At 49.2% G+C, this 26,191-nt stretch overlaps 2 protein-coding genes across 51 annotated transcripts in view; one reads left to right on the top strand and one right to left on the bottom strand.

Annotated features, from left to right (window-relative positions):
• Positions 1-8,960, top strand: part of SCAPER (S-phase cyclin A associated protein in the ER) — a 550,606-nt gene extending 541,646 nt beyond the window's left edge. For 23 of the 50 annotated variants that reach the window (XM_078333946.1, XM_078333949.1, XM_078333952.1 and 20 more), the window contains 3 exons: positions 2,704-2,895; positions 5,926-5,977; positions 8,421-8,960. In XM_078333946.1, the coding sequence (XP_078190072.1) occupies positions 2,704-2,895; positions 5,926-5,977; positions 8,421-8,524 (348 nt within the window). In that variant the 3' untranslated portion in view covers positions 8,525-8,960. Of the gene's footprint in view, positions 1-2,703; positions 2,896-5,925; positions 6,123-7,959; positions 8,005-8,420 lie in introns of all 50 variants that reach the window. The other 27 variants (XM_078333930.1, XM_078333966.1, XM_078333923.1 and 24 more) reach the window with 2 other exon arrangements.
• Positions 8,961-14,652: 5,692 nt separating this feature from the next.
• Positions 14,653-20,298, bottom strand: ISL2 (ISL LIM homeobox 2). Its single transcript, XM_002763455.6, has 6 exons — positions 20,158-20,298; positions 19,125-19,314; positions 18,570-18,832; positions 16,559-16,842; positions 15,810-15,977; positions 14,653-15,392 (listed from the first exon to the last, which is right to left on the bottom strand). Exons 1-6 carry the CDS (start codon positions 20,213-20,215, stop codon positions 15,276-15,278), a joined length of 1,080 nt encoding a protein of 359 aa, XP_002763501.1. The 5' UTR covers positions 20,216-20,298; the 3' UTR covers positions 14,653-15,275.
• Between the last annotated feature and the right edge of the window lie 5,893 nt (positions 20,299-26,191).

Genomic DNA, 26,191 nt, shown 5'->3' on the forward strand with positions numbered 1-26,191 from the left:
GCATGCTCTCTCTAGCTGATGAGTGTGCCCACCAAAGAAATCTACAGGTAGGCCATTCCTGCCATTGGTGCAGTGCTCTGGAAGGAGGCTCTGTGCGAAGCCCCTTGATGTTTGTGTTGGCCTTGTGCACTCTGAAAGGTGAGGCAGGTGCTAGCCAGGCTCACAGTGGTACCTGTCTTAGGACTTATAGGCAGCCCTTTGTCTGGACAAAGGTGAGAGACCAATGGTTATTGACTTAGTAACAGCTCCATCAGGTAGGCAAATGGAGAGAACACCACAGTGTAAATCTGAGGTGTCTCTTAATTATGCATATTTGGTTAATTGAGCAAGACTCTCATATCCCATGATGACACTACTGACTTTGGAAAGCTCAAGCAGTCCAAGTGACATTTGACCACCTAAGGTCTAGGAGCGAATGGTGGGATGAAACAAAACTGAGCCCTGCCCTGTCTATCAAAAAGTCCCTCAGACAGCCCTCTCAGGTTGGTACTCAAGACCCTGAGCATGAGGGTCAGGGTCCTTGCATTCCCAGCCCTGCTCCCTGCCCCAAAGGATAGTGCTTAGTCCAGTTCAGCTGATGGTTCATCTGTGCTCATGACATCAGACCGCCACCCTCTGAGCCACAGGCCCACCTGAATTAAGCCCACTGAGTGTTAGTGCTGCAGGCTGGCCCCTTCCTGAACCTCCTGATCCTGTCTCCACAATGTCTAAAATGTGACTGGAAAGACTGTATCGACGAGATGTCCCATTCGAGCTCATAACCAAGCCGTGGGATGGCAGGGTTGGTGGGGGGAGGTCTCATCCATTGTAGTATACTCCTTACCTGTAACCCAGTTAAGTCCTGTCATAGGTGGTCCTATGGGTAAAGCTCCTTAGAACTTCAAGGTAACCAAACTGCGTACATCTGTTTGCATCTTCTGCAGTCCAGGGATTTAAAAGTAGTGGCTTCTGACAAGTCATCTCACCGCCCTGCTGGTTATCTCTGTAAACTCACTCCGTAAACGGCAGCTGATAACTAGTTCTATTCCTTGAGGGGACCAAGGGGTCTCTTCCCTAAGGGGCTCTGCTTCACCCCAGTGACGTTCAGGAGCCCAGATGGAGTAAATTTCAGTTCCGCTGTTCACATTCTGTGCTGATATGCCAGGAACCAGGAGTTGTCTTTGCGTTAACATTGTACGTGTGCCAGCCAGACTGGCCAGTATAATATCTTTTCAATTAGCAAATCTTCCAATAATAGTGTTTTAACAATGAAGGTCTAAAGAAAAAACTTGTTCTTAATTTTTGTCCAAGGAGGGGAAAAAAAAGACTTCTAATAATGGTATCATCATAAATTCTAACGTGGTGACCATTTGGCTATGTTACAAAATTTGTAGCTAGTAATTAAAATAAAGATTTAAGTAAATGCTTTATCAATAAAGTAAATGATAGGGCATATTCTTCTCAGCCAGAGTCAGAAATGGCAGCATACAGCCATGTGCTGCATTGTCACACAGTGCAAGTCTTTAAAATTCCTTCTGGATTTGATGGTATTAACAAGTTCCCATCAACATTCTCTAAAGGCTTTTGATGTCATTTTAGCTATTGAACAAAAATATGTGAACTATTACTTTGTTGATTTTGTTCTTAAACTAAACTGCATTATCATCTGAGAGTGTGTTCTTAAAGTATTATTAAAAGTACTTTGAAAACTTGTAAATCCCTGTAATTTATGTTTCTCCTGCCTCTGCTGTTTCATTCTCTCCTTCTGGTTTTAATTTGAATGTAGTCCTGTCTGGGTGTGTACCTGTAAAATTGTTTTTCCAAGTACAATTTACAGTTCTGGCCTTAGGTTTACAGTGTTTCTAACCTTCTAGGAGCTTCCTCCTGTACCACGAAGTGGGCTTTGGGTCACCCAGCACTTCCATATTAGAACTGTCTAATCAGGGTTACTTGAAACAGATCGAATTTTGACATTTCTCAGTTTATCATGTGTGTCTAGGGAGTAAATGAAGAGCACTTCTCTGCAAGCCCATTCATTGCATTGCCCTATTTCTTTAAATGTACACAATTGTAAACCTAGACTGCTTCAAGACAAGTCTCATTTGTCTAAACAGTTCTCCTTTCAGACTCAGTGGCACTGATGGAAACAAAGATAAGAAGTATGGAGTGGAGGAAGGGTCTTTTGGAGCCTATAACTTTTTCTGAAACTGTTCCGATTTTCCTTAGAATTACCTCTTCTTTCTCGGACCTGCCTGCATACAGAATAGACCCATCTGCATTGAGTGTATTCAGTGAGCCAAGTTAGGGGAAGACTGCAGTGGGCAGGGCCTTTCTTGTGAGTGAGCTCTTTGCAGGTTTTAAGGAATATGACTACTCTGCTTTAAGGGGGCGTGGGGAGCGCTTTGTTAAAGCAGCGTGTGTTCCGAATCCATTTCATAGGCGTCCTTACTCTGTGGCAGCTACATCTTTCATCATGGATTATAATAACTTTTAAATGACTGCAAAACTTTCAGGATCTTTTCCTTAAGTTGGGAAATGAGTTTTTGTTTTTTTTTTCTGCTCTTTTCAAGTATCACTTAAGCTCTTTTAAGGAGTTAGGAGTCTTTTTCTTTACACTCCTTCAGCACGTTTTCCATGGTTCTAGCCGACACCGACACCGTGCAGCGGGTGAGGGACCGGCAGGGGCGTTTTTGGCAGCTGACCTGGGCTGCTCCTCCATTTCAGGTGATCGTGCAGTCCGGCCGCCACCCCACAGTGCTGCAGAAGCTCTGCCAGCTGCCCTTCCAGTATTTCAGTGACCCACGGCTGATCAAAGTCCTGTTCCCTTCACTCATCGCTGCTTGTCACAACAACCATCAGAACAAGATCATTCTGGAGCAAGAGATGAGCTGTGTTTTACTGGCCACTTTCATTCAGGTACCTTCTATGTTATACCAAATTGTCTGGCTTTATGTGTAAACTAATGCAACAGAAATGTAAAAGTAAGGCAGCTGTTTCTTTTTGCCTTCCACACTACCTTTTAAAATCTTCACATATTTCTATGCTTAAAATTAATTTCTAAAATATCAGCGTAGTTTCTAAAATATTAGTGGAACTGTGATTGGGTGTTGTATAATTTCTACTTGGCGGGTTTCAAGGAAAGGATATTTTTACAGTTAAATGAAATGGTAACCCATACTCAGGAAATGTTTTTAAAAGACTGCCAGACTTCTTTAAGGCTTTAACTATTGTACTTATCTTGCTTTTAGTCTAACTGTAGGAAAGAGATAATAATTGCTGAAGAAAGATTAATTAAACCAGTTTGTACATTTTTAAATCAATGACTTTCATATTTACATATATGTGTAAAATAAAAATCTGTTATATTGCTGTTTTTTAATGTAAAACAACTTTTAAGTACAGCCTTATATTTTTCTGATCCAGTTAAATTCTGTAGGACTAGAATCAGAATTAGTGCCATAGCAAAGTACTGTTTCCACATCAGAATTAACGCAGTCAACTGAAAAATCAAGTTGACTATGCTTTAACCTTTGCCACTAACTCATCCTGTGAATTTCTTTTTGTCATTGTAGAGCATTATTTGCTGAAAGCCTCTCATTCCTCAGATGTTCCACTATAAGATGTGTTTTTGCTCCATGACACACATGTGATTAGTACACAGTACTTTCTTGTCTTCAGAATAATGAAACAGAAAGCAGAGTTCTGGATTAGTATTATTCCATATTCTGGTGAAGATACATCTATCACTGTTGAAAGGGTATGACAGTGCCCAGCTGGCTGGGAACTAGAGGATAGCTAAGGAGTTCCCCAAGCCCTCTTCATCTTAGACAACAATTCAAAGTTTACATTTTCCAGACTGTCCAGTATTAGATAATTAATAAACACAACTAGATCAATTATGTTAGAAAAAGTTTTGTTTTGGGCTTCATTGTTCTGTTTGAATCTATGTTTTATTTTCTGGAAAAAAAAAAGCTAAATTAGATATTCAGGTCTACAAATAGGGATTTCAAAAACTGTCTTATAGTTAAATTAAATCTTAACACAATCTTATAGTACATAACTATCATATCAACACTCAGGATTCTTCATATGCTTTTAGAGCAAAGGCTCTAAACATTTAATTTAATCCTAAGGGATTAAATTAAATAGAAAATACATTATGGGCCAGGCAAGGTGGCTCACATCTGTAATCCCAGCACTTTGGAAGGCTGGGGCAGGCAGATCACTTGAGGTCAGGAATTCAAAACCAGCCTGGCCAACATAGTGAAACCCTGTCTTTACTGAAAATAAAGAAACTAGCTGGCCGTGGTGGCAGGTACCTATAATCCCAGCTACTCGGGAGGCTGAGGCAGGAGAGTCTCTTGAACCCAGGAGGCAGAGTGAGTTGCAGTGAGCCGAGATTGGGAGACTGAACTCCAACATGGGTGACAGAGCAAGACTCCATCAAAAAAAAAAAAACAAAGGACGATGGGGCACAGTGGCTTACACATGTAATCCCAGCACTTTGGGAGGCTGAAGCACACAGATCATGAAGTTCAGAGTTTGAGACCAGCCTGGCCAATATGGTGAAACCCCATCTCCACTAAAAATATAAAACTTAGCCGGTGTCGTGGCGGGTGCCTGTAATCCTACCTACTTGTAAGGCTGAGGCAGAAGAATCGCTTGAACCCAGGAGGCAGAGGTTGCAGTGAGCCGAGATCGTGCCATTGCACTCCAGCCTGGGTGACAAGCAAGACTCCATCTCAAAAAAAAAAAAGAGAGAGAGAGAGAAGAAAATACAAATACATTCTGGATAATTTTAAAAGAGTGCTCTTTCTGAATTCAGATTATTCATTCTTTTATTCAACAGGTAATTTTTGAGTGTGTAAGATTTGCTGGGCACTGCTCTAGGCACTGCAAATACAGCAACAAATAAAACATAAAAATTTCTGCATTCAAGGATCTTTCATTAAAGTGGGGCAGAGTCAAGCAGAAGACAAAAAAATTAGTAAAACAAATAGTATGTACAGATGCTATGGTAAGTGCTATGGCAGTAAGTGCTGTGGAGAAAAGTAAGGCAGGAAAAGGAGTTAGGGACTTCCAGGAGAGGATGTGCAGGTTTTTATGGTATGAGCAGAGAGGCCTCAACAGAGACAGTGATACCTGAGCAAAAACAATTTCGCATCTGTTCCAGCTTAGTTCCCTATGTTTTCCACTGCTTAGACAATGACTTATAATAAAACAAGTGATATCAGGACCTGAAGATTAGATCTATTTTTTGTGCTTACTGACACTGATCACAGAGTATTAAGTCTGCCTTTCTCCATTACAAAAAAAAACTGAAGAAATTTTGTACATGGTTTATTTCAGATAGCATATTAGACTTGTGGAGTTAAATCAAGTATTTTTTTTTTAATAAATGCGCTCAAGAGAATGAATATATATATAGGATTTTAGTTTTTGGTTCCTCAAGGTCTCTATGTGTTAACGTTGTAACTAAGTTACCAGAAAATGACATGAAAATAGGAGCTGATTGTCACAGGTTTCTGAAGATTTACATATTATGTGTTACATTTTTCATTTTCCATCTACAGGTAAAAATTACCAGACTTTAAGATTTAGCTGCAAAGCACATAGGGCTTTTGTATTTGTACTTTTTAAAAAATCATCAAAGTATGTTGATATTTTAAGATAGTAAATTTGGCTTAAATTTTAGCTTATTAGATATGAAGTTGTAATTAGCAAGCTGTCCCCTGGTCATAATTTAGCAAGACGTAAGGCATTACTATTTGGTTTAAATTTATGAGAACCTGGACTATGTAACGTCAGTTTCTTCAGCTTTTATATTTGGGCTCCAAAATATTCATACAAAAGTGGTTGCCCAAATCAGAAGTATATTTAAAGCCACTGTTAGTTAAATTCTCTGTTCATGCATTGACTTAAAGACACTTTTCTCTTCTCATATAGGATTTTGCACAGACTCCAGGTCAAGCAGAAAACCAGCCTTACCAGCCCAAAAGTATGTCTCTATTGAAATTAAATTTCATGTGTTTGTTAGCCAAAGGGACATCTTTCTCATCCTTTCCTCTGGAACTGTTACATTGTATGTACAATTTCCTACATAACCTAAAAATACTTCAGATTCAGATACCAAGTATATTTCAGTAAGTAAAAATATCTATTTTTTTATGAAAAATAGTCATGAAGCATGAATGCATCCAAATATGTACAGAAATCTATGGGAGTAAAAGAAAAGCACAAACATCTTTGTATAATTTATAATCATCTCATGCAAGATATATTAAAAGTGAATACTCAGGAGATGCTTTGCAATACAGGAGCCAGATCGTTAATACTGGCCTACATTACTCACATAAATGCTGAATTCACATAGGTTTGGTTCCTTATCCATGTTCAGAATAAAGTTTTTAGTAATAGTAGCCCACAATTTCCCCCTAAGTTCAAGTGCTTGAATTTTGTTTTGAAAACAATTGTTGTACATGGAGAAAAAGGTATCTAATTAGCAAAGTCCAGGGCAAAAGATTTACAAGTTTGGTTTTGTTTTTTTTCCTATAGCATTCCTGCTGGGGTATTTGCTGTGATTACAGTCAGAGATTCAGAAGTTTTACACATTTTTACTTTTTTAATATGTTGCTACCCAGACTGTAATTGAGAAGTACAAGTTGCTCTTGACTGTTACAACAGCATCTCTGACGAATGAGCTCCTAATCCAGATCTTCTTAAATTCTTCCGTTAGTGTGATAGTCTTTAAAGTGGCCATTTAGAGATGTACTCCCAGCAGGACCCTTTAGCGCACCCACCAAGAACTTGGTGAAGTGGAGCGGGGTGTTACGTTGGACTCTGTCACACACACACAAAAAGCCCTCTACAGTGGACAGGTGTTGAAAAGTGCATAGAAGAAATTTTACTAAAGCTGTTACAATATCATGAAAAAAAAAAGACGTTTTATTGACTCAGGCACTCGGAAAAGTTAAACAGAAAGCTATGCAGCTTTTCAGAAATTCAAGTCTACATCAGTGCCATTTGTCTCAGCAAGAATCAGTCTGCAAGTTCAGGTCTGCCCTTTCTGTTCTGTTCTGTTTTTTTAAACTACTGGAGGATACTTGGGATAAATCAGCAAAATGTGTTACTATTCTTACAAAACAATTTTACTTTGAATAGATTAGAATTAGAAATACTTAGAAAAATCTATTGTATTTGTTTTCTATTGTACAGCGGTTTTGTTTTGTTTGCCACTAAGAAGTAGAAGCATTTTTTCTTACTTTCGCCTGATCACAAAGATGAGTCACAATTTGTTACCCTGTCTGGAACACACAGTCCCAGAAGCTGCCTCTGTCTGCTTGGTGGGCTGAGGCTGTGGAAATCTCAACCTTCTTTCTTTTCCAAAGGATGATCTTTTCCCTGACTTTCATCCTTTCCCCATTTACAGTAGGCTTAACCCACAGAACAGCAAATGGGAAATTGGTCTCTGCTCAGAAAGGGTCATCACTATGTTAATGACAGCTCATAATAGGCTTGCTTCATTTTTTTTAAAAATGATGATGCCTCACTAAGTTACCACTTTGCACCTTGGATATTTGTCCCCCTTTTGCTTAGAGTAAGTCCCCATAAAATGTCTCAAGACATTTTGAGTTCATTGCCCAGGTAAACCTTTAAGTATAAAAGCAGCTCTTGTTAATACCACATTCCTATTGCCCAGGAAGAATTGTGGTTTTCAAATAGCTGCTGCCCGTTTAGCTGCTATTGTTTGCTTTACCGGTGTCACCGGCCAATACAGCTCCTATTCACTCCTACTGGTGCTACACAGGCCTACCGGAACAATTCTAAAGACCAACTACATTTACGTTTTAAATTAAATAGACTATTTCAGAAAAACAAATGTCATTTACAGATTTCCCCTTTCATAGCTAACTTAAGGACAGAATATGTGACTGTTTAGTTTGTTCACTAAAATTTTTTTTTTTTTTCTTTTGGAGACAGGATCTCTCCATGTTGCCTGTCCTGGAGTGCAGTGGCTATTCACAGGTGTGATCATAGCATACTACAGCTTCTAACTCCTGGGCTTAAGCAGTCCCCCCCACTTCAAACTTTCCAAATAGCAGGGAATACAGGCGTGCACCACTGTGCCTGCAGGGTTGCTAATTTTTTCTTGTTGTGGAGTCCAAAAAACATCTTTTTTTGGTAATATTTTATATAGGGGTTAATATTTGCATGTGTTAGAAGCACAAACTTGATTCTGGTTAAAATATATGTCATATATTATATACTACCAAGAGACTGATACACCATAGATCAATCACCTTATTTACCTAAAATGTGTCATGGTTTATTTGAAGTGGATATCTCCATTTTATACTCAGATATCAAAATAAGTTTAATTTCTGAATCTTCAATTTAACTCTCTTTTATTTACCTTTTCTCTCTCTTTTTTCCCCTCTCAGGGAATTGCCTTGGTTCCCAAGACTATCTTGAGCTGGCTAACAGATTTCCTCAGCAGGCCTGGGAAGAAGCTCGACAGTTTTTCTTGAAAAAGGAGAAAAAATAAATGTTTTGGTTGATTCTGTATTTGAGTACTCTTGTTAATATTTTAAATTGTTCAACAAACATTCTAACTGTTCCTTAAGAACTCATTTCCACATGTTTATGTTCTCCCTACACTGTAGATACGGCATGTACTTTACACTATTTATAATGATTGTAGATGCTTGAAGTTCGACTTGCTAATTTTGCAAGTTGAGTTTATTTCATTTATGCAGAATATCTTGGAGTTTGGTAACTTCCATCTTACAATAATATATACTTTGCATTTGTAATATGGGTGAAAGTAGACAAAATTAGCAAGTCTGTTTTGTTCTTGTAATAAAATAACTTATTCTGTTTTCATTGTTGACTTTTCATGTTACGGAAATAAAATCTGAAAGAAAAGTGTTAACTCTAGCTCTTGAAGTATCTTAAATAAAGACTTAAAGTTTGCCTGCTCACTTTTTAAGGTCTACGGTAAAGATATTTACAACACTTTCACATTCTGAGTACATACATAATGTGTTTGGGGGCGATGTGAAATCAACTTAAGGCGTTGTATTCTTTGGTCTGCCCCAACTCTCCTAGCAGGTAATCCTGAGAACCTCTCTTGGCATTGCCGAGCTGAAATTATTCTCCTAAGTAAAAATTAGTGATTAAAAAGTTGTGTCCTAGTGAATCACCCTAGAGTGTTTTCTCAAATGGTTATGAAATGAAGCAAGGCTGAAGTAAGTCACACGAAAGGCCGCGATGGTGCTGAATGCTTTCCCACACTCCTGTGCGCCTCTCGAGTGTCTGCCTGAAGTTGTTGCCCTTTTCACGTCTTGATCTCGTTTCTCCACCTTAAGCCGCTGGTCAGTGCTAAGCCTTTCACTGAGTGACATCAGTAATAATTTGTGTCAGATAATGATCAAACATTACCAAGAAAAAAGATACGGTTGGGGGGAGAAAAAGACCTCAAAATGTATTGGACTCAAGACTGCGGAGCGGGAATTTTCCAGAAGTTTTACGTTTTTCAAAAGCAAACTTACCCACCTAGTGTTCCGGACCCTTCTTTTTGGAGCCTCACAGAGCTGCCGGGTGACGTATTTGTTTTTTTTTTTACTTCTTTGCAAACCGAGAGAAATTAAAAGGTCTGATTTAAAAAAAAAAAAAAAAAAGAATGAGCTCTCCTTCGAGGACGCGGGACCCTGGCGTCTCCCCGGCTCAGCCCGGCCGAGCCCCCACCCCGCGGGTCTCCGGCGCCGCGCTCCGGCTGGAGGGCGGGGACTGGCAGCTCCTGGCAGAGGGACCTGCTCCAGGGCCACCCTCCCGCCTCTCGTGGTGACTCGGCCGCCCGGCACCAGGGCACGGAACCCAGGACTCCAGCCGCCGGCCGCGGGCGCTCAGAAACTCCCGGAGCCGCAGGGCCGGGCTGAGCGCCGCGCCTGCGAGGCCGAGCCGAGGGGTGGCCCCTGGCGCCCCCAACGCTCCTCCCGGGCGGGGCTGCCGCGGGCCCAGTGAGCGGCCCAGGGGGGCGGAGGCAGGTGTCGGCCGCAGGCTCCTGCCACACCTGGGACTGGAGTTCCCGAAGCCCGCGGGCCCCGCGCTCTCGGGGCGTGGACGCAGGAACCTTGTAGCTGAAAGGAATCATCAAGTATTTATAAGATTTCCTGCAAGACGCTTCACAATAGAATATAGTTATCTAGTCGGAAATTTGCCAAAAGCCATAAATAATTGAGACAGCTGTGACTAACCTCCCAGAAACCATACCAGGATTCCCAATTAAACATTTAATTGAACCGTCTCATTGCCCCCTAGTCCCAGAGGGGAGGAGGAGTGAGAGGCAAACCCGGGCTCCACCCAGCCGGGAGCCTGCGCTGCTCAGGCCCGGAGCGCCCGGATGCCTCCCCGGGCACGCGGTTCCAGGGGGTCCCGACTTCGCCGCTTTCGGGCGCCCAGGTCCGGCCCGGGCAATTTAAGCTCCAGCTCCCCGGGCTTTTACTGCTTCTAAATCTCCGGAGCTCGCGGGAGCGCCACGCCAGGTGCGCGGAGCGCAGCTGGGTGCAGCTCGAGGAGGCAGTGCTGCCGCAGGTAGCTTTCTCCCCAGGTTGAGTGGCCGCGGCGGAGCCCGCTGGGCGGAGACGAAAGGCCTTTGCTGGGCCCAGCCTGCGAGGTCGACGGTGCGACTGGGAGTGCTTAGTGAAAGCGGTAACTACGCCGGGCTTCACAGCCCAGAATTAAGAGTCAGATAGGACAGGCTGCCGGAGGCCCGGGAGCAGCGACCTTTGAACGCTCAGCGGCGTTGCCCAAGCCAATTGCCCTAGTGGCGGCTGCTCCCTTCCCGCGGAGCTGCGTGGAGCGCGCCGCATCGTCCTCGCAATCGGACGTCGGAGCCGCAGCTTCGGGCCCCGCCACTCTCCCGCCCTCCGGACTCAGGCAGTAGCTGAGCTGAGACCTTGAACCCTGAACCTGGCCCCGGGAGCCTCGGTCCGGACCCCGGCCTTCCTGAGTTATTTCTTCCAGTGCAATTTGCCACGCTCTGGAAAGTCTTGGGTCTTAATAATCTGTTTAGAAATTACGCTTCCTCACAATCCCGTATCCTTCCACTTCCCACTTCCTCGTCCCTCCCTCCCTCGCCCACCTCACCCCGCTCGAACCTGGGGGTCTTCAGTCAGCTACACTCAAACCACGCTTTAACTTAAATACGCTCTTTCCCAAAGAGGAACCGGCCTTCCTGAGCTTCTGCCGCCCTTGCGCTCACTCCTTGACTCACTCCCGCGCTGGCTCCGACCCTCTGGACCAGGAGTTACCGAGGCGGAGGGCTGGGCTCACCCTGCGTTTTCGCCTCTCTGGCAGGACTGTTGCTGGGGCCCCAAATGTGCTTTATACATTGGGCCGCTCCCTACCCAACTCTACGTCTGGATCCCAATGGAGTATTTGCTTGTGCCCTTTCCTGCTCTCATTACTACTCTTAAAAGCTATTTCTATTCATCTGCATCTTCCATGCACAATCTCCATCAACAAGGTGCTAGTCCGTAATTGGCCACGCAATCCTCATAACTGCACTGAATCCCAGGATTTTCAAGAAAGTTTACTTTTACATCAATCAGACCCAGATTTAAAAGCCTCTAATCTTTCCCGCATCAGCTTAATAAACTCTGAATTTCCTGCTTTTATCACCACTCCACTGGGAACTTGCCTGCAAATGTTCATCCATTGTTTCTCTCTCCAGCATGCTGCTATCCAGCTAATTCTCTTGGTCTCTTTGGTGAACACCCACGAGAAAGCACAGCTAACTAAATGTGTGGCCATCTATGTCCTCCCCGAGGCAGAAGAGGCAGAACCTCAAATTTTCTAGAGAACAATGTTAGACAATGTCCATTTAAATCCTGTACTTGCAGCTCTGACGAAACTGAGCTTCGTTATTCCATATTCAAAACAGAAAGCCTGATTTCTGTTCCACAATCCATTAAATATTAAAGTTTGTTGGAAATACTGCCACAGGGACTGAATCTCCCAGAATTATGCAGTTTTTAAATATGTATTAAATTTGTGTAAAAATGCATAGCCATCAACTTTCCATCTCTGGGAATCCCTTTCCTGCCTCAATTGCATACAGCTCTACAAATTAATAGTTAAATCTTCTGAGAAAATCGTATTCTAAAGTCAATATAGCTACATAACTCCCTCTTTCCACCTATGGCCTCTTTTACAGAATTGAGTTTTTACTGCACAACTGGGTATCTCACGTTAAAAGTTCAGTAAGCATAAAATACAACACTTGTAATTGTTACAGGTAATTTAATTTATGGGGAAATCCCTGCTGTATTACAGAAGATATTTAAAGATGACCTGGGAACCAGTAAAACTGATACTTATTAATGTAACTAACCAAGCGTGGATGTAACACCTCACTAGGGACCACTGTAACAAGGTTTAGAGTTAAACCCTTTCCCTGGAAACCCACATAGAAAGTGATGCACCCCTTTGGGTGGGTGGCAACTATCGGAGAGAAAAGCTTGTAATGTTTTATACAGTGATAGAGAGAGATGCAGGAATCCTAACACACAATGCCACTTTTATCTGGGTAACCTCCCAATATTCAAAAAAGACAGGCATACTCATACAAATATCAAAAAGAGGAATTTGATTTTGGATGTATGGATGATAAGGAAAGAGATAGATGTTAAGAGACAACTAACGCAGACAGTTCCATTCACAGCATTAAAACACTGCAATCTGTCAAAGGCAAAAATTCAGAGCAAATTAACTGTTAATGAAATTCTTTATTCAATAACCTGTTATTTCCTTTTTACTTAAAAGGGAGAAAACTCAAATATTCTGGATAGATCACAAGTTTTTGAAAGTAAGATTTATTGGAAGTTTTAGCCCCCTTTCTAACGGCCAGCCAGAAGGTAAAAGGAGAAATCTGTATTTCTGTGTGGGGAGGAATGGTCTAAGTTAAAGGAAGAAAGCCTCACAGAACCCAGACCTGATTATTAAAGCCATTTCTGGGCACTTGAGCAGTAAAGCTGGTCCTCATTAACCCTGCCTATCTCTTCCCTTATCTCTAAGTTTGCAGCACCATTTCCTAAATCCCAAAGAAAGGGAATGTTCCCTTTAATATTTGTGCTAGCATCACCTTGACTTTCAGGAAGTAAAATATAAATGCGGCTCCATTTTTCCACCTCCTCCCATTTTTTTTTTTTTTTTTTCAGTAATTGCCAGCAAGGCTTCCATCATCTGGAAGGGGGGGGGAGGTGAAGGAATTCTGCCAAAAGCTCTGCTGAAAAACCCACAGTGGCCTCTGGCCATCCAAGCAGTCATGTCTAACAGAAGGCACCTACTTCTCTATCTAAAAACTCCAGGGCCCCCAGACACGTTTCTCTTGCCAGCGTCTACCTAAGCTAAGATGGCAACTATCCCCTACCCAGTGAGGGCGTGGCCCACTTTCAAAACAAACCTTGGAGAAAGGAGGATACACTTGTGGGTCGCTTAACTCGAGGGGCAAGGAACCGGCAAGTCACTGCCAGAGGTTCTTACACCAGCGGGGGACTAACTGGTAGTCGGGAAGCTCCGACTCCACTAAGTGAAGGCTGGCCTGGGAAAAACAACTGTCCCAGGCTGCCAAAGGGTTAAATATTTGTAAAGAGTAAAACCTGAGCCTCCATGGTTTGTTTTTTTTTTTTTTTTCTTTTTTGGTTTCTTGTTTTTGTGGGTGCGCGCGCTTGCCTGGGGGCCTACTGGAGATTCAGTGTCTCTCGGTTATTTCCTGCGATCACTAAAGCCAGTTTTCAAGAAAACAAGTCGCAGGGTTTGAAATGTCACACCAAGTGACCTGGGCACAGCATATCCAGGGGCCATTCCCACCCCCACCCCCTCCACTTCGGTCTGGAAAGAAAATAAACCGAAGACACGCCAGACTGGTTCTGGGTGGACTTATTTTCCCGGCAGCCGCGCTCCTAGCGGGGCCCACTGCCGCCCCTCGGTGTATCGCTTGCAGGTGATGCCAAACGCAGATAAGCAGCCGCCGCCCGGCCCCCGCCTCCGTCTAGACTGGGGAATTAATAAACGCCGCGGATTGATCACGTCGCGCATCCACTCCGGCGACCGCGCTGAGACGGCCCGTCACGTCACGGCCGCCGGGTCTAGCTGGGTTCGGCCTCACCGCTGGGCCGCAGGGTCGGGGCAGCGCGCGGGCTTCGCGCCTCACCGAGGGCCGCGGACGGCGGGGGAAGGAAGCGCCGGGACGGAGGTCGGGGGCGCCTGGCGAGAACGGGGCTCGGGGCGCTGCAGGCGCGCCGCCAGGGCCGGCTCCGGGAACCGGGCGCGCCCTCGCCCGCAGGACCCTAAACCGGAGCCCGCCGCTCAGCCGCTACGGAGCGCGGTGGGTCTCCCGCCCAAACTAGTCCCGCCCCCGCCCGCGGGCCTCGGCGCCCAGGTGCCACGGGGTAGTGCGAGGGGCGCGCCGGCCTCCGGGAGGGCCTCAGTGCGCAGGCGCCCGGCTCCGCCCCTCGGCCGCGCCCAATCCCCGCCGGGCCGGGCCCGCCCCGTCCGCAGCACGCGGAGCCCGCGAGGCCCACGCGGAGCCGCGGCCGCCGACGCCAGCCCGACGGGGACCTGCCTCCTGCGGCCCTGCCGCGGCACCAACAGCACACGGGAGCGGCGTCGCACCGGGGTATGATTTTTTATTAAGATCAAAATGCGAGTCCCACCGTGAACTGGCTGTTCTCACAATAAATAACAATAACTTACGTTTTTCGGCAAAGGCTCACACACTCGGTCCTCCGTCGAATAACTTAAATGCTTTCAAGGCAACGCTGCTTTCTACTCTTTCCCAGCAATCATGCGCTTTGGGGGTTTGAGTGTCTGTTCCTCTGCGTTATCACCTTCCTTTCCCCGCTAGAGGCCGGGAGAAGCCGCTGGGGAGTGGGGGGAGGGGCGGGGGCGGCGTGGGCGAGCTCGGGGCGGCGGAGGTGGGGACACAGGTGGGGCGTGGAGAGACAGAGCGGCGGCCACGCGGAGCGCGGAGAGGAGAGGACAGAGCTAGCCCTAGTAAGTCCCAAATTCTGGCTTTGAAAAATGAGAGTCCTCGGAGCAGGGGACTGCAGTCTCGTGAAAACAGGTTGCATCCTGGCACCTTGGGCTGTCCAGTGTCTCTAGGTCCTCTCTCTTAAATAACAATAGAATAATTACGAAGGCGAGAGAGCTTTCGGAGCTGGAATGGCCTGAGCATGGGTGAGTCTCATGCAGGGAGCATGCGAGGTCCGCGAGCTGGCAGGGAGGGGTTCCCCTCACGTCTCCACGGGACTCGGCACCATACTGTTGGGGGTGTCCGGGAGCTGCGAGGACAGGGAGGTCACGTCGCTGCCGGAGGAGTTGCCTAGGGAGCCGGACTCGGAGAAGGAGACCTGGGGCGGCGGAGACACCGGGAAGAGGCGGGTGAAGAGGCACCCAAGCTGGTGCTCCAGGGCCGCGTGCTCCAAGTCGGGGAGTGTCCCCTGGGGACCGGCCGCCGGCTGAGAGCAAGCCCTGCGGAAAAGGAGGCCAGGTCCCCAGGCGCAAGCAGGGGGGATTAGAGCGGGGGAGCGGGTTGGTTAATCCTGCGACCTCTCTTGTGCACACTTTAATCCAGGGAGACCTGGTTTAGGGCGCGTAATGGGCGGAGATGAGGTTTCAGGACCCACCACTGTTCCCCCTCCCCCACTGCCTAGGGCTGTTCCCAGCCCCTCAGCCCAAGGCCACCCCCTCCCCTTCCAGCCAGGCTAAGTGGCTAAATCCCCAACCCACAGAGTCCCGAGGTCCAGGCGGGTAGGGCAGGGCCTCACCAGCTGCTGGAAGGCGGGTTGGTCCAGGTCGCTCTGGAGGGCGAACTCGCTGAGCGCCTTCCATGGCGGCTGGTACGTCTGCACCTCCACTGCACTGCCCTGCACAGCATTCTCGTGGCGGATGGGGCTGCCCGCTACCAGGGGCGTCCCGGTTAGTCCCTGAAGGCTCTGTGGGGCAAGCAGAAGGTGGTGGGCGCTCTACTTAGGTCTGACCTTTTCTGCAGTCTTTGAGACTGGAGCTCCAGGCCTTGGGGAGTGACTGTGATCTGCATTGCTTTGCGGGAAGGCGCACACTCGACTTCATCGAAAGAGCTCTCTTTCTCCACCCGGGATCTGCGGGGGCCGCAAACTTGCCACCATAGGTCATTCTCCGTGCTGGGAGCCAACCGTCCAGTGAGAAAAGGCAAGGCCAGCACGCCCACCTTTCTCCAGCTGCCGACAGAGGGACAGAACCCACCATCCCGACTGGCGGGCGCTGCCCACAGCCTTGCCGCCTCCGGCTCCGCGCAGCGCCCGGGACCCGCAACCCGTGGCTGCCGCTGGGACAAGGAGAAACCCGGATCCCAGACAATATAGTCAGGAAGCCTCAAACCCAAGGGAAACCTTGCTCTGAAGGTACAGACATACAGCATCCGAAGTGCCCAGTTCTCCCTGGATCTCCCGGGGCTCACCCCGAGAAAGGCACGCAGATACCACGGCAGAAGTTCGGGCCCCACCCAACTCGCGCCTCCGGCCCCGCTGCCACTCACTGTCTTGTCGCTGTGCTGCTGCTGCTGCAGCTGCTTCATGAGAATGGATTTCTTCTTGTCTTTGCAGCGCTTATTCTGGAACCAGACGCGGATGACCCGCGGGCTCAGGCCGGTCATCTCCACCAGCTGCTCCTTCATGAGAGCATCGGGCCGCGGGTTGGCGGCGTAGCAGGTCCGCAGTGTGTGCAGCTGCTTCTCGTTGAGCACAGTCCGAACGCGGGTCGTCTTCTCCGTCTGCTTGTGCACGTGCGGGCGCAACGTGGGCTGCCGGCCCGACCCAGGGTCTGCCAGGACAGGGTGGGGCCAAAGGTGAGCTAGGGGCCGCCACCCACCCGCCCCGCGCCCAACCTCCGGCGGCCGAGCGTCCTGGGGCCCGACTTCGTTTCAGTTTTATTCTGTTTATTTCGTTTGATTGCTCGTCTTCCTCGCCATCTGTTCGCCTTATGCGGAGAGCTGTGCATTTTCGTTCTTTCTCTCAGCCCAGGCTGGGCTGCCCCGCAGCGATCTCTCCCGAGCTCCAGCAGGGCGCTGGAGCTCTAGACAGGCCGCTGCGGGGAAGGAGTGGCCGCCTGGGGTTGTGCCTCCTTTAGTCGCAGGACCCTTGGAACAAGCGAAGCCCTCCGGAAGAGGTCAGAGTTTCAGAGAAAGAGGAAAGAGGCTCGCCTGGGTCTCTGGAGAGGGAAAGGGATGGACCTGGACCTGGGGCGCGGTGCTGCTCCGGGTACTAGGTGGGGGGTGCACATATCCCGAGGCCTACAAGGGCCCTTTCCCTCCTTCAGACCCCATTTGGACAGGGCCGGGCTGCTTGTGTCAAATATTTGTCCAGGGGTATGGACAGGCCTCCAGGGCCTGCAACATTTCCTTCCTGCCCGCCCTTGGGCCTCGGCCCTGGGTCTCTTTCCCCAAGGCTCCGGCTTCCCCAGCCCAGTGGCCTCCCATCCACTAAGCTGGTGAGCGGCCGCCGACACTCTCCTCGCTTGGCCCCAGGTTTTCTCCGTCCCCGGGAAACAGTGACTGATCCCAGAGCCTGCAGGCTGAAACCCGAAACAAACAAAGGGGAGCCTCTCCGAGATCCCAGATGGAGGTGCCCTCAATACCCGCTTCCTGCCATTTCACATCTCCGTTTGAACGTGATCTACACACCACGGATCTGTGCTGCACCATTTCGGGTTATGTTCCCCGCTACACATTTCTCGGTCTGGACAAATATTTACAAATAGTCCATTCAGCCCAATTTCCTCTTTCCATAGGGAGGAAGTGGAGATAGAGGGGAGGAGTGGGGCAAGGACACAAAGCACCCAGAGACCCAGCCTGGTCTACGGATGTGTGCTGCAGGCCGATGGCTACCTGGGGGAAACTGCCCTGCCTGGGGCAGACTGTTTCTGTTCAGCCCTACTTGCCGGCGACACACTCAGACCCCATCTCTGGGCAGCTGTTGATCAGGACCCAGAATATTCCAGTGAGAGTCCACTATGCCTTGATACTCCACCTCCCCCAGAAGAACCTGGCTAAATTGTTCATCAAACTGGGCCTCAAAACAAGACGGCAAACACCCCTCTTTGTTGGGTTCTTGGCTCCCGGCTGACCAAGCCCTTACTCAGCTCCCAGTTGGGAGCTGTGTTAATTACACACATACTCCTAGGCAAACCTCCTTCCCTTCTGACAATAACACTTATTCCTCCAAGAAATTCCTAATACAAGCCCCAAGATGGACACCAGTTAAGATTCCCTGTTGTCATCCACTCTCCTGCTGCTAGCACTGTGCCCTGCATGGTCTTGGTCATGGAGAACACGATTCTGCACAATTCCCCGTGCTCACACACTCATATGCAAGCAGTTTCTCCCGGACACACGTGCATACACAGCCTTGATGCCAGCACACAGTTCCGCATCGATACAGAAAAACACCCCAGCAGACGCCTCCACACACAAGTGACATCTCGGTGACACAAGCACGCCCCTACACACACGCAAGCACACACACCCCCGGCACAGGCCCCGGCGCGCTTACCTGACAGATGCAGGCCGCGCGCGCCTGGGAGAGGGCCGGGGCTGCGCGGGCTGTCGGCCGCTGCGCGCTCAAGCAAGAGGCCGTGGTCGGCGCGGCAGAGCAGCTCGTGCTCCCTTAGCGAGAATTCGTCCCCAGGCAGCAGCTGGCGGCTGCACACGGAGCAGCGGAAGCACTCGATGTGGTACACGCTGTCCCGCGCCCGCATCACCAGGTCGCTGCTGCTGAAGCCCACCTGGCACTTGGCGCACTTGATGCCGAACAGCCTGCGGGCCCAAGGCGCGGCGGCGTCAGAGCGGGGCCTTCGGCCGTCCTGGTGTCCCCAGCTGCTACCGGCTCCAGCGCGCGCCCAGGACACTTTGTGGCCCACCAGGAGGCTGCGGTGACCCGCCTGCGAGCATTCCCGGGCCCCGGGGCGCTCTGCAGCACCCGTGAGGCATGCGGCTGGCCTTCTCCCCGGGCAGACCCTGGGCGCGCGGGCAGGCCGCCATCCCCAGCCCCGGCCCCGGCCCTGGCCCCGGCGCGCGGTGGTCCAGCCCGCGTTCCCGCCGGCCTCACCTGACATAGTCCCGCTTGCAGTATGTTTTCCCGTCTCTCACGAAGCACGTGCACGTCTCGTCCAGGTACTGGCTGCACTCGGCGCACTTGAGGCAGGCGGCGTGCCACTCGAGGTCGGGCGACACCCGCAGGATAAACTGGTCGTGGATCTGACTCCCGCAGCCCACGCACATGGCAGTCCCGGGCTTCTCTGCCGGGAAAGGGCGCGGGGCCGTGTCAGGCCTGACTGCACGGACGCCGGCCGGCCTCAGCCACTCCAGCCCAACCCAACCCGCTCTTTCTCTTGTTCTTTCTTTCAAGACTTGCGACCATAAGGAAGGTGATGAGCTTTCTAAAGGTCCAGACCATTGGAAACGAAAAACCAGTATCTTCTGGATTGCTGAAGGCTTCTTCTGTCCCCCACCCCCAAATATTTCGCTATTACATTCACTAATTACAGTCGTTTTGTCGACGTGTCTTGAAACTAAACGCTAACACGTAACTAAGAAGAGAGCGAATACACAGGCACTGCGGACCCCTGGACATCAACACCTAACGGTGCTGTCTCGGCATTTCCGCTCACACACTCCCACTCAGCGGCTGCCTCCTATCCCAACACAGACACATCGGCTTTCGGCAGTCCCCGCTCAGCTTCTCGGACAGTTCTTAGTTTAAATACCCCAGAGCAAGCGAGAGACAGCTTCCTAGCTTTGAAAAACAGAAAGGCAAACAACAACAACAAAAAAATAAAAATTAAAATCCCCACATCCCTAAATCAAACCTAATTGCCTCTGTGCAAAACAGAAGCAGATCTCGCAGCCCGAAGTCATCCTAGCCGGCTTGAGAAATAGTGTTTACTTATAAAATAAAACAACAGGATTTGCAAAGATAAGCAGTCTTGTAGGAGACATGCATTCGTTTTTTCTCTTCTAAACTATCCTGACAAATAGAAGCCACTTGTAGAATCCACTAAACATTTTTCTGCATTAGAAATTTTGCATATTAAGCGCACACACACCCCACCCCACCCCCACACACACACAGAAAGACTTACTCTTTGAATGATCACCCATAGCACCCAGAAAAGGATAATGAAAAATAATATCCACCATGCAGAAAAAGAGATGTGCGCAAAGTGTGCGGCCAGGGGCAGAAGGACAAGGGTCGCGCGCCCGGCCTCGGCTCTTTGCTAACTAACTCCTCCTGCCCCGCGGAGTTGAAGGACCGATTCCGCACCGGCCCGCACGCAGCATGACGTCAACACGCATTCGCCCAGGGCCGGAGCTGGGGGCGGGACCTGTGGCGTCACGAAGCTTCCCCTGAACTGCCGGGGATGCGGGGGAGGTGATGGGGACCCGGGGGATGATGGGCGGGGTGGGCTTGGGTGGGAGTCTGGGGGTGAAGGGAGATTGGCTGGGAGGAAGTGGGCCAACCCTGATTGGCCCGGAGTGAACAATGGAGCGCAGCCCCCCACTACCCCGAAATCGACAAGGATCCTCTCTCCCGCCCCGGGTCTGGCAATAGGGACTGGACCTTGCGTCACCGCCGAGCTGGCTCCGCGGCCACTACAACTCTGAGCTTCCTCTCGGAATTTCGGGGCGGGTTTCCCAGGCGCGCTGGAGCTGTGATGGATACCTGAGGGTGGAGGTGGCTCTCCTTGAAGAGCTCCCTTCTTATATAAATTTTAAAAATTAAAAAACGCACTCTCAGGACGAGAGCGCTTGGGAAAAGTGGGATCCGTTTGGATGTGACCGTCATCGTCCGGATGGTCACCTTTCTCCTCTCGTGTGCCTTTGTTCTTCGGGTCCAAGCTAGAGAGAGAGAGGTTAGAGAAGGACCACCTGGGTTCTGATAAACTCTGTTTAGACCCTCCTATCCACACAGCCTGTAGAAAACTTCAAGTTGGAGCATTAAGTGGGTTGAGCCAGAACGCAGAATCCAAATGCGCTCACCCGAGACTGGGACGGGTCCTGACTCGATCCTTGCTGCTGCTGCCGCCGCTGCTACTTCGGCTCCACCTCCTCCACCACCACCTCCTCCCCCGCTCCACCTCCTTGCTTTTATTATTATTATTATTATTATTATTTGTTGTTGTTGTTTTTAATGTAACACAGACTCCCCCGCCCACCCCCCATTTTTCCCCTGCCCAAACTACATAGCTTCTAGGAACACTGCTGGGGTCGCGTGTCCCAGTTCCAAAATAAGAGATTTCCCAAACTCTTGTGCTTCATTTGGCAAACCCACTGCAATGCAAATAATCACAAATGAAAGTGAGGCGCTGGATAATTTACAGTGCTATCTGCGAGGAGGCTTGTTGGTCCCGAGACAAACGGAGACTTCTGAGCAGAGTCCAGGCATTCTTTCTTTCAAAGAAATCGCTGTGGGTTTTTGTTTGAAAGGGTTCAAAGACCGGCCCATGAATTATAAATAACATTTATCCAACCATGGTGTCTGTTCTTGTTTTCCCATTAAAAGGAGTACTAAGAACTTGGTGTGCGCCTGGGTGGGGCGCGAGGTGAGGCGCCTGCGGATAAAGTGTCTTCCCCGGCGTTCCAGACGCTGGCCCAGACCTTCGGGCTTGCGGGCCTGAGGGCGCGGTCGCGACTGCAGTTCTAAGAGCCTGAGGTTGGTTGGCCTCGAAAAGGTGCAACCAAGGACGCGGGACAAGGCTTTGTAGACGGCCAGAGCGAGGCCCCTAGTACACGCTAACATTATTACTCGATCATGGTCCACGGTAAACGTTCCTCACTGGCCCCGCGCTGGGCCGAGCGCTTTATGCCCGGTCCAATAGCGTTAGGCTTTTGCCCTCCGTCTCCACCTTTAGAGCGTCTAGTCTTCTCACTGGTTCGGCTTTTTTTTTTTTTAAGTCTGTCATTGTCTCCCAGGCTGGAGTACAGTGGTGTGATCTCGGTTCACTGCAACCTCCACCTCCCGAGTTCAAGAGATTCTCCTGCCTCAGCCTCCGAGTAGCTGGGACTACAGGCGCCCGCCACGAAGTCCGGCTAATTTTTGTATTTTGAGTAGGGACGCGGTTTCACCGTGTTGGTCAGGCTGGTCTCCAACTCCTGACCTCGTGATCCGCCCACCTCATCCTCCCAAAGTGCTGGGATTAAAGGCTGAGCCACCGAGCCCGGCCCCCGGTCCGGCTCTAGTTACAGTTTACCACCCTGTCAGCCAACAGGCCATTTCTTGCGTCTTGGGTCAACAGTCCCGCAGAAAGCGCTCAACCTCAGTGTGTGCCGCCAGGGGTCAGGGGTTGAGGGATGGTGCGTTTAAATGAATGTGTTTATGTAAATGGGGGACAGGAGAGAGGGGGCGGGTGTCTGTGCCTGAGGCTGTGCCCCGCCACCTTATTTAATTCTCCTTCCCTCCTTCCCTCGGTTTCCTCATCTGCAAAATGGGGTATAATAAGCGTAGCTATCTCTATTAGGTAACAATTAAATAAACTATTCTGTAGAAAGGGATTAGAGCAATACCTAGCTCAGAGTAGGTGCTCTATACGTGTTAATTATGACAACTATGATTGTGGCTATATCTTTATGTCAGGAGCCTCTGCCCACACTGCCTGTGTGTGTCTGGGTGGGGAGGGGAGGTCTAACTATGTCTCAGTGTGTGTCATCTGATTTGTTTGTGTATTTCGATGTGTGCTTGCTCTGTGTGTGTCTGCTGTGTGGATGGGGTTCAGAGATGTGTGGTCTGTGCATAGACTTTGTATACAGATTATATCTGTGAATATGGTGCACAATCTCAGAACTGGAAGGGGCTGCTTGGTGCATGTGCCCACATGTGAAGGGGGGAGGTACGTCTGGCCCAATGGCCCTACCCTCAGGTGACCCTGGACCAGGCCTGGCTCCTGGCACCTACTAGGTCTTGCTCACCAGGCCAGGAGCAAGCACATCTATAATTCAGGGATTCAGACAGCTGGCCTGGAGGGGGCAGCTCCAGGCTGGAATAGTAGGCCCAGCGTTTAACCCTCTCCTACCCAGAGAAACTCCTCCTTCCCGTCCAGAAAAACCTATCCTTTGAGACTCCACTAGGGAGCTTGGAGAGGGTAGCACCTCCTGGTATGCCAGGAAGCCAGGTCAAGAACAAATATGTGTTCAGGGCCACCATGTACAAAATTCTTGTTGTTAGGTCTTCAAAGTAATGCCATGCGGTGGGAAGTATTGGACCCATCCAATCCTCAAGGAAACTGAGGCTCAGAGAGGGCAAGTTACTGCCCCCGGTCACAGGTTAAATCAGAGCTGGCATTGAACCCAGGTCTGTCTGGCTCCATCTCCCTCCTTTTTTCAATGTGCCGTTGAAGAGCCACCTGAGTGAGGCTCCACCATTCACCCACTTCACATCTCTGGAGCTGTAAAACCAGGCCGCCATTTCAAAATCGCTCCATGTATGACTTTGGTCACAGCCACCCCTGGGAGACCAGCACTGAGATGGGTGAAGAGAATACCTGTACCTGCTGGGCACAGCCATGGGCACCACTGATGTGGCCCTACCCCAGTGCCCTGCCTCCTGGCTGCTCCCTTGTTAGGTATGGAGAGGCCACATGCTCTCTACATCCCAGGCTGGCACACAGGAGACCTGAGTGCCTTCTATCCTGGGCCTTAGAGTACTTTCTCCTTATCAGGAATAGCAGCTTGAGCTCCAGAGCTGTGCATTACCCCATAAAACTAGCCTGTATTGGGGAGAGTTCAGAAACATAGAGAAGTCTCCCTGATCCTTCTCCCCAAAAGCTCCTCTACCACATAACTCACAAAGGCACAGCCCCGTGCACAATGTCCAGCCAACAAAGAGGAAGCTGTTACTATCGCGGGGGCACCAGTACTCACTGTGAGTATCGGAAAGGAAACTGAGACCTGGTGATCTGTTACCCAGCACGCGATGGTGATGGAGCCGAGAGCCAGTTCCCTGACCCAGGCCAGACCTCTTTCTGCTGGAGTCCCTGTAGACTAGCTTCTGCCATCCAAGGCTGAGACCTTGATGCCCAGCTTAAGTCACTGGAGCAGGTTTCTCCTCTTGCCCCAGCCTCCATCCCCCTCTCTTCTCCTTCTGTCCCATTCCCAAAGACTTTTACTCTTCTCTAAAGGTAGTTGGATGTGTTGACTATGGTAGGTCAGATAGAGCCTCAGCATTCACATCTTCATCCACCACAGGCATCTGAGAACTTACTTTTGGGATGGAGACAGAGCACCATGTTTCAAAGGAGTAACTAAGGCCTGGGGGCAGGAAGAAGCTTGGCAAGTCAGGGTCAGGCTTCAGGCTTCTTGACATCTACAACCCATGCTCTCTCCCAGCCTTGCCTGCCTCTCCCACCCCACATTCCCTTAGAGCAAACAGGTGCCCACGGGCACTGCTGGGCCCCTCTCCGTCCTTCCTGAGCCCCCTTCTCTCTTCCCTAACAGTTACTGAGCACTTGCTGTAGGTGGGGCCCTGGTCTCAGCAGCCGCATGAGGTCTCATTAAAGTGTCCACCTATCTCCTGAGCAGGAACGGCCACATAACTTGCAAATCTCATTGCAAAATAAAAACGCATGACCCTCTGCTCAAAAATTATTACGAATTTCGATGGCCAGGGGCAGTGGCTCACACCTGTAATCCCAACACTTTGGGAGGCTGAGGCAAGGGGATCACTTGAGGTCAGGAGTTTGAGACCAGCCTGGCCAACACGGTGAAACCTTGTCTCTACTAAAAATAGAAAAATTAGCTAGGAGTGGTGGTACGCGCCCGAAGTCCCCGCTACTTGGGAAGCTAAGGCAGGAATCGCTTGAACCCGGGAGGCAGAGGTTGCAGTGAGCCAAGACTGTGCCACTGAATTTCAGCCTGGGTGGCAAAGAGAAACTCTGTCTAAAAAAAAAAAAATTCAAGACAGCAATGGCAGAGCATCAAACCAAGTGTGTCCCTCCCCTCCACACACAGTGTTTCCGCGAATTGGCCCTGCCTCTGAGACACGTCCTAATGTCATCTTTCGGCAGCTAAGAAATAAAGAAAGCAATAACCTTCACAAGTTAATACAACTAGTGAAGAGATGAGACTCAGACCCACACCCACAGCCATCCATGAGACTGGTGATGAGCTTGTGGTACTTGAGCGTGGCCAGATGGGAATAGTTTGGTTTGTTACTTGTGTCATCATGGACATATGCCAAGGTCATTCCGTATTAAAACAAACCAACCCATAATCTATCGTACTCTTGTCCTGAGGGGATCAATGGGGAGTAGCCTGTGGGGAGGAGATAAAAAGACCACATGGGGTCAGTACACAAAGAGGAGAAAAATGAATCCTTTAAAGAGTATATATGGAGCTAGGCGCAGTCGGTGGCTCATGCCTTTAATCCTAGCACTTTGGGAGGCCAAGGCAGGTGGATTGCCTGAGCTCAGGAGTTTGAGACCAGCCTGGGCAACACAGCGAAACCCCGTCTCTACTAAATTACAAACAATTAATCGGGTAGGCTGAGGCAGGAGAATTGCTTCAACCCAGGAGGCAGATGTTGCAGTGAGCCGAGATCATGCCATTGCACTCCAGCCTGCACAGCAGAGGGAGACTCCATCTAAAAAAGAATATACATATATATATATATATATGAAATATATATTAAACATATGTAAATATATATATTTATACTTTTTTTTTTAAGGAAGCTGCCATTTCTTTCCAAATCACATTCTGAGGATAGCTCAGGGATATCCTCCCAAGCCCAAATATTGGGAGGGGATGGGGCCAAGGGAAGTAGCCTAACCCAGAGGCTCTGCGGGGAAAGCTGCATTTTCCTCATCTTTCCAGAAGGGGGAACCCAGGCTGGCTAGCGTGGCCTGGGAGTGGTTCTGCGTGGTTCTGAGCAGTTTGGCCAAAGGTACTGGCATTCCTAGCCATGGGGCTTACCTTCTAACGTTCCACTTTCTTTTAGAAGTACTTCTCTTACTGAGATCCAGCTCCTGGGCAAAATGAGAAAGAAAGGGAAGGAAGGAAGGAGGGACAGAATGAGCTCCAAAGGGAATGGATTCCCTGAAGCAGGACTGGGCGCTTTGTTTTGCAGAAGAGGCCAGCCTCTCGCCAAATGGGCTAGGTTTGCAGCTCAGGCCCTGGATGGAG

Source organism: Callithrix jacchus, chromosome 8, assembly GCF_049354715.1.
Source record: "Callithrix jacchus isolate 240 chromosome 8, calJac240_pri, whole genome shotgun sequence".
NCBI classification, from domain to species: Eukaryota; Metazoa; Chordata; class Mammalia; order Primates; family Cebidae; genus Callithrix; species Callithrix jacchus.